General features: G+C 33.3%; 1 protein-coding gene across 7 annotated transcripts; it reads left to right on the top strand.

The window, feature by feature from the left end:
* Window positions 1-604: 604 nt before the first annotated feature.
* LOC128206535 (casein kinase I-like) lies at window positions 605-14294 on the top strand. 7 transcript variants are annotated; one of them, XM_052909094.1, is made up of 10 exons: window positions 605-780; window positions 895-975; window positions 2131-2241; window positions 4487-4635; window positions 4913-5141; window positions 5403-5573; window positions 5786-5934; window positions 6723-6852; window positions 7945-7962; window positions 8970-12273. In XM_052909094.1, the coding sequence occupies exons 2-10, from the start codon at window positions 900-902 to the stop codon at window positions 9242-9244; spliced, it is 1308 nt and encodes a 435-aa protein (XP_052765054.1). In that variant the 5' UTR covers window positions 605-780; window positions 895-899; the 3' UTR covers window positions 9245-12273. The 7 variants fall into 7 exon arrangements, with proteins under 7 accessions (XP_052765054.1, XP_052765078.1, XP_052765094.1 ...); XM_052909118.1 differs by lacking the exons at window positions 2131-2241; window positions 8970-12273 and adding exons at window positions 1954-2064; window positions 12632-14294 and having other exon boundaries at window positions 606-780; XM_052909134.1 differs by lacking the exons at window positions 2131-2241; window positions 7945-7962 and adding exons at window positions 1954-2064; window positions 12632-14294 and having other exon boundaries at window positions 606-780; window positions 8970-9206.
* Window positions 14295-15457: the final 1163 nt, after the last annotated feature.

Here is a 15457-nt window from a genome sequence, read left to right on the forward strand (position 1 = left end):
AATGGTTATTAAAGAGGTCAAAGTGAAGATTACTACAATGGTCCCTTATACGAGCATGCATTACGGAGAATACACGTTCTCTTAACAGAAAGTACTTGGGAACCACAGGACCTTTGTATTTTCCCCTTAAATTTGCTTTAAATGTGGAAACTGGAGATGTTGTAATGTTATGTTCTAAATTATTATATAAATCTATTGCTGATGGAATAAAAGACTTTGAAAATAACTCTGTTCTGTGAAAAATAGAACTTAAATTGCTATTATTTCCTCCCCCTGCTAGTGCAATAAATATAGATTTCCTATCATGGTTTGGAGATACCATTAATCTGGGACCAATAATATAGTAATCTTACTCCCAGCATTAATTAAGTAATTGAGGTTTCTCATTGATTTGGAGATTGCTCTGAAGCTATTGCAGTGCCCTCAGAATTCAAAATATTATAACGCCGCAAACGTATTGTTTAATGAATACGGTCTTCATAGCATAAATATATTCTGAGAAATCATGGAAATATTTAGTCATCAAGACGCGCCCAGTTTGACAGTTGTTCCCGCGTTATGTCATCCGGGTGATTTCGACAGGAAGCAGATGATTGCGCTTGCGCACTATCGTCAACAACGGCTGTCAATCCGTAAATAATGGCGGATGTAAAATAGTCAACAGAAAATCGTACAAATCTATCGTATATCGTCATTTTTATGCATCCTTCAGACTGATTTAATAATCTAAGAATATAAATTAATATTTATTTATATGTATCTTTGATATCCACAATAAAGGTAAGCCGATATTTTATTCCAGAACAAGGCCTTTTGTTTACTCTGGATCTGTTGACATTTGTGTACAATTAGTGTTTTTTTCGACTTGAACAACCAGTCTGTTATTTTTTAAAGGTGAGATGGAGCTCAGAGTAGGAAACAAATATCGCCTTGGAAGGAAGATAGGTAGTGGTTCCTTTGGCGACATATATCTAGGTAAGCCGAGTGTTTTTTTTTCTGACAGTAATTTGAGTAAACAAAATTAATACATTTATACTCCTCTTTCACTCTGGCGTAAAATGCAGGAATTTGACTCAGTGTTTTGCATGAAAACATTAATTGAAGTCATTCTATGACCATATATTGACAAAGGAATGATTGTTGGTCTTTTCTCACTATTTACTTTAGAATTTAGACATTTGTGTAAGTATACAGTATTTTAATTTCGCTTGTGAAAGGCGCAGATCAGAAAACCAAACATGATGTCACATTAAAAAAAAACTATAATTTTGTTTATTGGACTAAGAAAATTGGTTCCCTTTTCTTAAACAAAACTACAATTTCTGTTTTAGTCTAAAAGTAAAACTGCGTTTGACATATAATGTTAGTTCAGTGTTCAAGAACTAGCTGCCGGCTAATGTTGACGGTTTAAACGGCAATTGGGCCGGTTCCAATATGGAAAAATAAATGAATTTTAAGTAGAATAAGTAGTAGCTGTTTGGTTACTTTACTATTTGAGACGGTTCAACTAAAACTTATTGAGAACACTTTAGATGGAGAAAAAATTAGCCTAGCACAACCTCTTTAGTCTAGAGACACATATAATGAGGCAATGATTCTTTCTCCATTTTAATCTGATCCGATCAATCTTACACATTGACATTGTACATAAGAAAAGCTCCTACTCATTAAAACTGTCAACTTGTCTAGGCCCTTTTAGAGTTTACTGTTTAGCAAAATTGTATCACATTTTGAATAAATAATATTCTTTTAGAAAGACAAATAATGGAGAACATACCAGTACATGATAATTGTAAAACTATCATTTGCCATGTCAGTGATTTTGTTTGTATTTTAAACAGTGAAAGATATGCTGTGCTATGCACTCTCTGCTTACTTCATAGACTGGTTCATCAAGTTTAAATTTCATGGCGATTAGTTAAGTTTACTTTATAACATTGAAATATTTCACAGGCACAGATATTTCGAACGGTGAAGAAGTTGCTATCAAACTAGAATGTGTGAAAACGAAGCATCCTCAGCTGCACATAGAAAGCAAAATATACCGAATGATGCAGGGAGGAGGTCAGTATTACAGTTAGCAAGTGCAGTTCACATAACTAATACAGCTAACCATTGTCTTTACCACAGGCACAGATATTTCCAATGGGGAAGAGGTTGGAATAAAACTTGAGTATGTGAAAACTAAGCATCCCCAACTGCACATAGAAAGCAAAATATACCGTGTGATGCAGGGCGGAGGTTAGTATTCCAGCAGGGAACATCCTTGTGTTGGTCTCTACGAGGCATTTCCAATGCTTTACCTACTCTGTAAAACAGACTTGCTGCCTTAACCCTCAAAACCACTCGGTCACATTGCATACATGTATGTAAGCTGTGTTGTGTATGTTACATTTGTAATTCTGTGTTTGTAACATATCAACTTTAAAAATAAAACATATCGATCTGTTATCTAACAATCTACAATGCCTTAAGGAATGAATTTTAACTGCATGTCTTTATATATAATAAAATTAATTTTAAAAAAACTCAACTTAGATACATATTATTTCATACCTGTAACATTATCAGTTGGTTTTCAACATGTTGGGAATGGAGCCAATGCCTCTCTATGCAGAGAAATGCATAATTTTGACTTAAATTTGGGAAACTTATTTTTCCTATAAATGATCAAAAATGCTTTTTGAAAATACAGAAAAGGTAAAAGAATGTGATCAAGTTTGTTTCTTTAAGAATAAACCCAGAGCATAGATAGAACAGGAAGTCTATTTTCTTTTGACTGTCTGTTCTTACATTTCCCAACAGAGGGTGAATTGCTAAGTGCTACACTTCTGTATGGTATAAAATTTGCATTTAAGATTTCCAACAGAAACAGTTGACCAAAAATAGGCACTGTTGCCCATGATCATTCTTCAATTAAAGTTTGAGTTTTACATGTATGTGTCATTCCTTGCACAGATCTTCTATTGTCATGCATTTTATTTATTCATGCATTAATCGAACCCCTGATGTAAATGCAGATTGTTTTACTATAACTGATTTAGCACTTTTCTTGGTTTTCTGTTTGACATTTATGCATGAACATTTTAGGGTGATAAAAAAAAAACATGTGTCATTCCTCGCATTTCTGTGTAATTTCTCATATTTTCCTGATTCCTTTGTCAGTTTTCATTATTTTATTTATTTTGTTAGTTTCATCTATGTGTTTAGCATGCAAATTGATTTAATTAGATTTGTCAAGTAATGAGCCCTTTTAAGACCAGATATTGAAATTAAAAATAACTTGAATAATCAAATACTGCGTGTTAATATTCTAAAATTACAACCCAAAAGCCCAAAAAATATACATATGAATACATAACAATTCCCAGATTTTGATACTTATGTTTGCAAATGCACTTAGTGTTTCAGGGTTTTGAGGCATTGAATGGTCAAGGTTTTTGCTCGACCTTAAACCACAAAGTAAATTTAACTCACGATGACAGATCAAATTCTTTGAAGAGTTGATCTGACTGTCCTAAGCCGCCATTGAGGCAGTACAAATTTACCTTATATTCAGTGCAAAATAGCATTGGGGATCATGCTTTAAATGATTAACTGATTGACAAGCATGTTTTGCTTCAGTTTAATTGTAAACAGAAGTATGTACATGTTGTTTTGTTTGTGATAATACCTCATTGCTTTATATCCTGGGTAAGTGTTGTTCCTCTAAGTAAGCTTATAATAATGTAAACCAAATTCTTATGTTGCTCATAACTGCTAGAATTTCAATCTTTAAAAGTTTTTGTAATTTTAAAAATTTCAAATTAAAATCACAAGCCCAAGTTTAAAAAAAACAACTTAGGTAATTACTCAATTTGTCAAAAAAATCTTGACTCATTTTACCACTTTGTACTTTATTAGAGGCACAAGTTCTATTGAATTGTGTAACTATTTATATAAACTTTTGGTCATTAATTTAAACTTTTATATTTTGGCATATTGACTTTTGAGATAGCTCACAGTTCATTATTATTATTATGTACTCAGTTTATTATCTAGAGAAAGGTTTGTGAAAATAGGGCCAGGGAATTTAAGACCTACATAATTTGTTTTTACATGTTGTTCATTCATAAACCTGAGCTATTATTATTATTAACAAGGAATTGTTGAAATGATTTGTTGCTTTACAACAATGCTTTTATTTTCACAGGGTTGTTTACATGCATGTTACCTTATCATAAAACTATTCTTGTTATTTTGTTCATACTCCAAATGAAGACGGGATTTGATGCTTAATTAATTGGTTTTATTTTGAATCCCATGTTATGAAAACAAAACAAATCTCTTGACATTTTAAGTTTTTATTAAAACATTTTATTTATGCCTTCTCGAACATTTTGTAGCAGTTGTATTATTTTTCCTTTTACAGTGCCACATGGACCAAAGCATCAAACCTATTTGTATTAATTCGACAATATCTTATTTTGTGTATTGCTGTTCTCAGTGGGTATCCCAACTATCAAGTGGTGTGGTGCTGAAGGAGACTACAATGTGATGGTGATGGAGCTGCTTGGGCCAAGTCTTGAGGACCTCTTCAACTTCTGCTCCAGAAAATTCTCACTGAAAACTGTCCTCCTACTTGCCGACCAACTAGTGAGTACCTAAGATAATGTGCCTTGTTATATTTGACTCTTGAAATGATACTAATTTGATAGTTAATACTGGTGTCGGAACAATTTTACCAAAGGAAGTTGTGTGTTGTGAAATATCATTAATGACTAAAAATTAAATGTCAGTTAAAGTGTAAAATCAAGCCTTTTGTCTCTGTACTGTTGCACTTATTTACATGATACATTTGTTTAATTAAAAGTAAAAATGATAGCTGCTGAGCAATGCAATGCTAAACATCGCCTCTCTTCGATACTTTCAGATCAGCCGCATAGAGTACATACACTCCAAAAACTTTATACACAGAGATGTTAAACCTGACAATTTTCTAATGGGACTTGGAAAAAAGGGCAATCTTGTGTATATAATTGACTTTGGCCTAGCCAAGAAATACCGTGATGCTCGCACACATCAGCATATACCATACAGAGAAAACAAGAATCTCACTGGCACAGCAAGATATGCCAGTATAAACACTCACTTGGGCATTGGTTAGTACACTTTTGTTGACCAATTCTGGTTAAGATTTTTCTTAAAGAAACTTGAGTGCAATACATTTTTCGATATAATACATGTTTACTTTTATTGACTTCATTTGTATCGAAAAAATATTTTAAAGTTACAGTATTGAGGTGATGTTGTGCAAGTGTTGTTATGTCACATGTACTTACAGCAATTCATGTATATTGTATATGCAATTTACAACCGAGAAATAATAACAAGTAGAGTTAAGTATTTTTTCCACATTTCAGAACAGAGTAGGCGAGATGACATGGAATCATTGGGTTACATCTTCATGTATTTCCTACGTGGTAGTCTCCCTTGGCAGGGCCTCAAGGCTGCCACAAAACGACAAAAATATGAGCGCATCAGTGAAAAGAAAATGTCCACTCCTATTGAAGAACTCTGTAAAGGCTTTCCATGTAAGTCATTATGCCTAAAGATTGCAGTATGTTAATATGCATAATAATTAGAAGTGTCAGATGCATACAAAAAGTGTTGTCAGGAAATATCAAGAGAAATTAGGACGTAAACTTTCTGTTTATAAAATGGTCTTATTGTTCATTTCTAGTATGACAGATCATGACTTGGAAATGAAAAAAAATAATGTTGTAAAATACGCATTCAATTGTAGCTGAGTTTGCCACATATCTAAACTTCTGCCGGTCGTTGCGGTTTGATGACAAGCCAGACTATTCTTATTTGCGACAACTGTTCAGAAACCTCTTCCACAGGCAGGGATTCACCTATGATTATGTGTTCGACTGGAACATGCTTAAATTTGTAAGTGATGTGTGCATAATTATTGACATTTTTTCACTTAAAGTTTTAGGTGTTTTAGCAGGGAATGGGAATTTCTGATTTTCTTGTTTGGGTTTAAAATCTTGATAAATAGGTTTAAAATCTTGATAAATAGGTATAAAATCTAGATAAATCTAGACAATTGTACATTTTGACAAATTTGTAAAGAATAGCGCCAGGTATAGTGATGAATAATATAGGTTACACACTGAGCCATGTTTGACTGATTATGAAAACAACCTTGTGCTTAAATATGGCAAGATTTCGTGACACATGCCCAGACGATGAGAAGTAATCAATATTGCTACATTGACTGACATCAATGATAATCTGTAGAGAAATTGCATCAAATCTCATCTGTTATTGATTTTGAGAGAAACTTCAATTTAGAAATAAACTTCAATTTAGAAATTTAAGGAAATATAGCTTCTCATTCCATGGAAATGATATCAATTCCACAAATAACAACACAACCATCAGCAAATGTCAGTATTTCCACAAAGATCTCATATTTAGAATACCTGCACTATAATGGCAAGATAGGGACCCTTTAAAATTGCTGAATTCTACCGAATGTTGTCAAAGTTGCCATATTTGCACCTTCTGTTAAAAGTGATTTTAAATATTTTGTTTTGCAAAATTGTAATATATCACTGTATTTATCCCTGGTCTAGGGGGAATTATCATATAAATTAGGAATAAAAACTAAATTGTTGTATACCCTAAGGCCTTGTGTCTCATATGCTAACACTTGAGCTATTTGTGTGCAGGGTGGGCGGAACAATGATGACTCTGAGCGTGGGAAGGTTAGCCTGTCTGCAAGGCCAGTCCATGGCACAGCACAGCAGAGGGGTCGACCAGAACAGATGGCCACCGCCACGCCACCAGGCGAGTACGGAAGTAAGTACACCTTTATACCAATGTGCAAATATTTTGCTTAACTAAGTATAGAAAAGATGCTATTGTATACTGAACACAAAATAAACTGATCAGCAAAGTATATTGAAGCATTTATTACTTGCCAGTTAGATTTCTTTCACATAAATATACGACACACATATTTTCCAGATTTATCAATGTCATTTTACTCCTATTGTTGTATATACCCCATGTATGTCATTTTCTATTCTTGTATACAAAATTCTTACTAAAGTTTCAATATTAGAGCATAGCTTTTTATGCACTAAATTACTAGACTTCTAGAGGTTCTTACCCGTGTGGAGTTATTGTGTAGTTTGGAATGCAAAGTTAAGTTTTAGGGCATTGGTCAGATATCTGTAGTAAATAGATCAGGTGACTTGCAACAACTTGTAGAATGATGGAGTTTCTACAAACTTACAGGCAAAAACAAACATGACCGGCATTTTATTTTATTTTTAAATTCACTGAATGAAGACGAGGATAATATTCCTTCATTGTAATGGTAGCCTGTTCTTTGTCTAGTCATTTACACAATATAGCAGTACGTATTTTTATCTTGTGCTTCTGTGTCAAGTTTTGTTTAGCCACAATGATCAATGAACAACAATTCAAACACATGTTTGAAAAGTTGATTTGAAAAGAAAGCTTTCTGAAATCTGCAGGACACCAAAACCATACATCATCATTCTTGAAAACGAGAACAGGCTATCTTCCCTATATAGGAGACCCTTGGTGGCAAAGTTACATGTATATATGTAAGCATGAAGGTTTTGGATGACATGTTTTGTGCTCACCCCTTTCACATGAAGTGAAACCGGATAAAAGAGAATGCTTTGTTTTTAAGCTTTTTAAGGACTCGTATTGACTGAAAGTAAAATTTGGATCAACAAAACCTGAAACAGTACTCTGAAAATAAGAACAGATCTGGCTATGTAAAAAATGTACATTTTGTACAAGCTTCACTACTATTTTACTTGTTCTGGGCTTAAGGACTTGCGCGCCAATTTTGACCTTGCTATGTATATGTCATGTACATTTTCATGAAATATTTTCTTTAATGATTTGAAATAGGTATGACTGGGTCAGTCGGTAAGACCATGCTGCTATATTTATATATGATATCTATTTGTATACTTCTGGACATTAATTCCTGCAAACTTGCATCCTAGTCAGTAATGAGGAATTTAACAGCTTTAGTAAGGAGGAAAGCTGGTAACAGGCACCCTAGTGTTATCACTAAAATAAGCACATTGTAGATATTAGACAGTCATTTACACTCGAAAGATTAATCAAGCGAACTCGTGACTTTTATGATCTGAAGAATTGAAGTTGAGAAGACAAGTGAAATCACTGGAAAGTGGATTGATATGGTAACCATTATTAATACTTCATATAAGCTTTTAAAATGATTAATTAAAAGAAATTAACCTCCTTCAAGATTCTCTTTAATATGCATGTAGATTATACAGTCATTTAGTTTTATAGACTTGTTTCAATTAGTCTTTAAATTGGTAGTATTCATTATGCATATTAGGGAGATTTTGAGAGGAAGATGATAATGAATAATGAAATGTATATTGGGAAATACATTAATATATTTTTATACCAAGTTGCTTAGCTTGTACCTGCATGCTTTTAAAATGTATCATCCTAAACACATAACACTGGTCTTTGGCTTGAATTATACACCATGCCTACCTTCTGAGAAAACTATCTTCATAGTAATGCATGTATTTAAAAAAAAAATGTGTCAATTGAGTTGACTATTCTTGATATCGTCTGACTCACTTTTATTCATTTTTTACACATATGAAGAAAAATTTGCAATTTTTATAGTGAAGCTTTACTAAAAATGCAACAAGAGAAGAAATGTTTTATTTGATTTGCTTTCTTAATTATCATAACAACAAGGAAGTGAGGCCATGGTTTATTTTGCATGAAACGATTTTTCCCTGTATGCGCATGCTGGTGTATTTTCTTTTATTTTGAAAGTTTTTGTAAGACTTTTGGTTGCATTTTTTTTTTTTAGATGTATACATATTGACTGATTTGAGATGTGCTATGGAAGACGGTGAACCAAGGTATTTTTTTTGCAGATATGGCAAGAAGCGGAAGAAGTGGTAAGGACCGAGTGCCGACTAGACTGAACCTGTCGGGGCGCGGAGCAGAAGGTGGGGCAGTGGGGGAAGGGGTATTAGACACCCGAGTCAGTGACAGTAGACTGGCCACACCCTCCTCTGGGGGACGGATGAGCATGAAGGGCTCTGGAATACCTGTCCCTGTGTCCGGCAGTGCCACGGACAACCCAAAACTGCGAAGGGTGGCCAACGATGGTCGGGCCCAGACTTCCACTAGACAGCGACCACAGTAGAGCAATTTACAACACACCTCAAACATGCTCATCTGTAAATAGCTGCGCCAAAGTCTATATTGTGTATTACCTTTAATTATTGTGATATCGAGTGCTACATTGTGATTGATCTGTACATACACATAAAACAAAGTCATCCTGTTAACTGTTTTAATATGCACATATGAATTGTGAAGTAATTGTGGTTACAGAGCTAAGTATTTGTGAAAATGTCCGTGCTGCCTATAGGTGAAAGTTTAAATTGAATCTGGTGCTTCATTTATTACAATGTTATTTGCTTCTGAACAAAATAACAGTCTGTGATGCATGAATTGTTTAAAGATTTATCTCTATTTATCTGATATGATAATCTATTGTTGTTTTGCAGGGCCTTTTTACCTTCTTTGCCTAAGTCATCACCACGCTACTTCCCCAAGGGCCAGACAAAATAGCCACTGAAATTCTCCATTTTCAAAATAATTCTAAATAATGGGAATCTCACGATTCATTAAATGATGTTTCTGAGAGACATATTTACAGCATAATGGATATTTTACACCATTCGTAAAACTGAATTGTAATAATTGTTTAAAGAAGTACTTTGAGAACGATTCCCAAAACTAGTTTTTTTTACAAGAAGGGCTTCCCCATAACTGGTAAAAAGGCCCTGTATTGTACCTCAAGAGATAATAGGGATGGCACTTGTATGGTTTGATCAATAGCTTTGTAGTTTTACATGTTACAACACTTGAATATGATCTCTAATTAACTTACTTACATTCATTGCTTGATTGCTTGTATTATTATTTTTCACTTTATTTGGTATGTTCTGCTATTTTTAGCAGTAGTTTAAAATAGGAAAAAGCATAAAGGTCTTTTTCTTTTTGCAAAACAATAGTAGTAGAGTTCTTCAACCTTTTATGCCTCCATTAAAAAAGAAGGAATATATAGGTTGAAAATTTCAGGTAGTTCAATGTTCTGTCAGTTGGTAGACCATTTTTTGTCCCCACAATAACTTGAGAACAGTTTTTCATATGTCCAGGAAACTTCTCTGGAAGAAAGATAATGGTTTTTAAGGTCAGTAGGTCATGGTCAACAATCTTATGAAAATATGTTGAATAAAACTTTTTAAAAGCAGGTGCTTTTTTGCATTTCTTCGACTGCTCTCGCGTACGTCAAAATTCATGGTCAAGTCATATGATTTTTTCTATCTGCTTAATTGCTTGGTTCAATCAAAAACTTGGAACATATTGATCCAGCCCCATGAAAATATGTTGACCAGTACATGACTCTGATTTGGGGCAGGTGGTCAGTAGATTCAAGGTCACATTCAACAGTATTATGTTAACTTGACAGATCAATGGTTGCAATGTTTTCTCTTCACTATCCAGAAAACTTGGTGCAACCATGAATTATCAACACCTTTATTCAATCTTTTTCATGATTCATTCGAAGTGGAGCTCCGGTGGCATTATGTTTGACAAACGTATCTTGTTTAAGGGGAATTTCTTTTTTACTGTCAGGTTGAAAATTAATAATAGTCTTACTTATCTGACAATCCATTAATGACAATTTGTTTATAAGCTTTATGTATCGACACTTGAATTAAATTGTTATTGGTAGGAAATGAAATAATGTTAAATTGCCTACTAAACAATGAATGAACATGAAAGCAAATTCTTATGTTATAGTGTTACTTTTTAATTCTTTTCATTTATAATATATAGTTCTTTAGCTGAATACTGAACAATTTGCACTGTTTTTCTGCCATTTTTTTCTACTTTTCTAGAGAATATAGGCTCCAGCGATAATCGATTCCGAGATAATGCAGTCAATTATCAGCTACCTCACTTGTTAATGATTCAATTAACAATACTTAATGTTTGTTTTAGAAAAGTTATTGAACTTTGATGTATGAATGCTTAAGGATCAAATATCTGTATTTAAACTCAAATATTTTAAGCGTAAGGATGTCTCAAATATTTGGCCCAACTGTTGCAGCTCAGTCTTTAATCCAGCAATAAAGTTAACATGACTTGTGATTAAAATAAGGTAATGTTTTGCCCATTGCTTCATTTAAAAACATTAACTTTGTATGCTTGCTGTAAATATTGCTATAAATATTTCACATACCTCAAGAAACTGCAAATTATTGCCAGACACCAAGTAAAACTGTTCACATTTGATAATTATAAATAGATGTCTGAAACGATTGGCATATGTTTCTCTCGAAAATTTATGTTTCAACATTCATTTGTTCAAACAAAGGCCTCTAGCGGGTGAACTAGTGCAGCAGAAATAACATATCACTTAAAGATTATTATACAATATAACATGTTTATATATTCCTCAATGATGTAACATCTCTTATGTACATTAAAAGGTTATCAGTTACTTGTTAAACACATCCATTTAATCATATTTCACAATCAATTTTCATTGTGTTTGATAAAAAAGTCTTAAAACATTTTTAAAAATAACCAATGTTAGCTTTAAAAAAAAATTGTTTTGTGGTACCAGTTGAAAACAGTTAAATATTAATGTGAAACTTGGTACACATGTTCCTTGACAAAATGCACATAAGTAGCAGATTTCATTGCTTTGTGTGCGTTGAGTTATAATTCCATTAGCAACTGTCATAAAGTAATCAAATATTGGCAACCATATGGGAGCTGGTTCATCAGGAATCCTTTGAGCATTGTCATACTAGGTAAAAAGTTTCTGCAGTACTGTAGTACTGCATTTAGAAATATCTCGTACATATGTAATCATACATAGGATTCTGGATGAAATGATCCCCTGTCCGTTTCAGCTACTGCCTAATATAAGCAATACAGTTTATAAGTGATGTATAGATCATCTTTATTTTTATATTTGTAGATTTTTGTAAATAATTATGTTAGCATTACTATAAGTGTATTGATCCATTATGTGACATTAGTACACCTATTGTATATACAATGTATGTACTGTATTTATAACATTTAGACATAATTGTGCAATTTGTTAATGAAAATTATGTTGTATATTGAATAAAAGATCAGAATACCTCTGAGACTCCTACATTGCTTACAGTCATAAACAACATGTTCAGGATTAATACCATTCTTTCCTGACGCATAAAACTGCAAACATTTAAATAACTAGCACTTCAGTTTAATATTTCAACAAACAGAATGATTTAAACAGGTAATTATCGGGAAAGTCTTTTTGTAAAGTATATTTTGTTTGAAAGACTTTGAGAATTAGTTTTTAAAAGATGATCTATCAGGGATGAAATGATTCCAATTCATGCAGGATGTCTACAGTTACTCTTTCTATAATTAATCTGTTTGATTTCTGCCAGCTTTTTGTGACTACCGGTGTTGTGTGTTTGCAGCCATCAGCATTTTCATGTCTAATTTACAGCCACATCACCGCGACCAATGTCTCGTGAGCGTGAGCGACGGACCAGCACTAGACTCCATCGAGGGATCCCTACAACAGCCCAGGAGATGCAGCGCGAGGGAACAAGGCTCTCAGCAACCCAGATGCAATCATCTGGTCTCCAAGGCAACTCAGGTGTCCGCAGAGGCAGTGCTTCAAAAGATGGTGATGCCCCTGCTCGTGCAAGCTCCTCCAGGCATGCACGCAAGTGATGTGATATCAACATACTGACTGTGATATTTTTCATTTTGGAATTAACATTATTCATCATCAGGTGCCAACATGTCATTATCTCAAAAATCAGAGTTCACATCTTGAACTAGCTAATGTCTGTTTCATAACTTAGATTAAGACAACTTGTTCCAGCATTCATTTAAGAAATATTTGGCTGATCAAGACTTAAGTATTTGAACTGTTCATAACTATCAGTATATTTCCTTGATGCCAAATCAATGACTGGGGATTATATAGCAGGCAGAATGTCACATTATGCCAACTGATGTTTAGTTTAGTAACTATTTTTAATGCTCATAGATTCTCAGAATCACGAATGGTTAAGAGTTTTAGTCATTAAATAATTAGTGTAGTGAATCAGTACACATGAGTTGCATTCTTCATATATATTTTTTCTTCAGGTTTATTTATTATGTTCATATCTAAGATATGATAAAAAAACAAATGTTGTCTGATTTGTATGTGAGACAAGTAACACTCAATGTTACAGACATATTCCTTAATGGATGTAAATAGTATGTGAAAACCTGATTTGTTTTAGTTGTAAATATGTAAATGTACAGTATGAATATGTAAATGTACAGTGTGTATGTTGTTATATGCAATATCTGTGTAAGTCAGTGGTTTATTTTGTAATTATATCTGGTGTGTCTAGATAAAAGAAATAATATTTAACTAAAGGGAAGATTTTTTAAAGTTTGTGAAATATTCCATTTTTAGTACCGGTAAATGTAAAAATAACTAAGGAATCACTGAGGCACATAAAAATGATATTGAAGGCCGATTTTTTTTATCATGTTGCAAATCAAACAATCTTTAAAAAACTGAGTTGTATGCACCTTTTCACAATATTTCTTGTACATTTGTAGCGCTGTATGTTTTCTAATGAAAACAAAACATTTCTATCAATAATTCCTGATTGAAAAGTTTTTAATGTTTTAACTGCAGTTTTGTATGGGTTTGTTTTGCCAGTTTGCTTATCAGGATTTGTAATGCGGGGCCCTGTTTTTGGAAAGGATATTTGTCAAAACTTCTATAGAAACATTACAGTTGGCACCAAGTTTATTATATTCGTTTCATTAACTGTCTTTTCAACATTTAAAGTTGCTAGGGGTAAGATTTTATAAATATGAAGTAATATAACAAAAATCTTACCATTAAGATTCTACCACTTTACGACTAACATCTTTAATGAAACAGGCCCAAGGTCAAAAACAAAACTTATTATGAATTGTAATGTTTAACTGTTTAGCCATATGTGAAAGCCGCTATAAGCTGGCGAAAAGTTCTTCTGATAAACATTAGTACTTGAAAACTTGTAAATGTCTACTTGTATATATATTTGTTACATGAGATCTGACCATGTATATATATATAGCCAAATTGAAAGAATAAAGTGATCTTAAATGTTGTTTTTCTGTAGATTTACTACACCTTTTGGCAATTTCAAGCCATACTTGTACCATAAAGTGATCATTGATCCAGTAAAATCAGCATACCGGGTATTTTACTCTTGAATGTGATATAATATGGACTCAAGAGTTTACGGTTAGATTGACCGTCCGTCCAGTGGATTTAAAATGAAGACTTAAATCAAAGATAACTTTTCTTTTACTACACCATTTTAAATGAAACAAAAGGCAGTCTATGCCGCTTACAGAGCCCCGCCTTCGTTTCATTACTGGAGTTTGATAAGTTGATTAGTTTCCTCAAACACTTTGACAAACCTGTCTCCAAAATAATATTTGACAGCGCTCCGTCAGACGGCCGTATTGTGAAGAGGCTTGTCAGTGTTTTAAGAAACTAAACTCTCAATCAAACTCTAGTAAAAGACCGAAGGCGGGGCTCCATAAGCGACGTAGACTGCGCTATGTTTCATTTTAAATGGTGAAGGAATAGTGAAGTTATCTTTTTTAAAGTCTTCATTCGAAGCAAAATGTTGCATTCCGACGTAGCATTTATGACGCAAGTTATCACGTGGTATACACACACTACTTGTTGTATTACGTTACTTGCAAAGCTTTACCTCTGAACAAGCTTTCCATACACCATACTTACGTCACGCAAATGACTGACGCCGTTTTTCGGATTGTAGTGTTTTGTTTAAGATTTCCTGATCAAATATATATGTGACCAAGGCTGTGAAATTTGGTCCTATTAAATGAGTTAAAATGACATTTTTATTTTATTTTTGCTTTCTGAGTGTGCTATGTTTCAGAAATAAAGTGCTGAAGTTCTAAGCTGATATCTTTTATATTGACTGATTGAGAACAAATTTCGTAATACCACTATTTGTTGAAAAATGAAGAAAAGGGAAAATACAATTTTCTCCCACCTTAGATTAAGATAAGTAGATCCAATAATTTAACCATGCTAGATATTCTTATCTTGCCCACGAGCGAAGATGAAATGCCTGTATGGAACTCCGTTTTATGATCACCACATTGTAATTACCTCCCTTGTTGAAGACTCGTCAGTAGCATCAAGGAAATCTTTTCTTATGGTAATATTTATTTCTCGCTTCAAATGTCACCATAAAACAGTTTTCATGCACCATTCAAGAAATAATGCTTC

Source organism: Mya arenaria, chromosome 2 (assembly GCF_026914265.1).
Source record: "Mya arenaria isolate MELC-2E11 chromosome 2, ASM2691426v1".
Lineage (NCBI taxonomy): Eukaryota > Metazoa > Mollusca > Bivalvia > Myida > Myidae > Mya > Mya arenaria.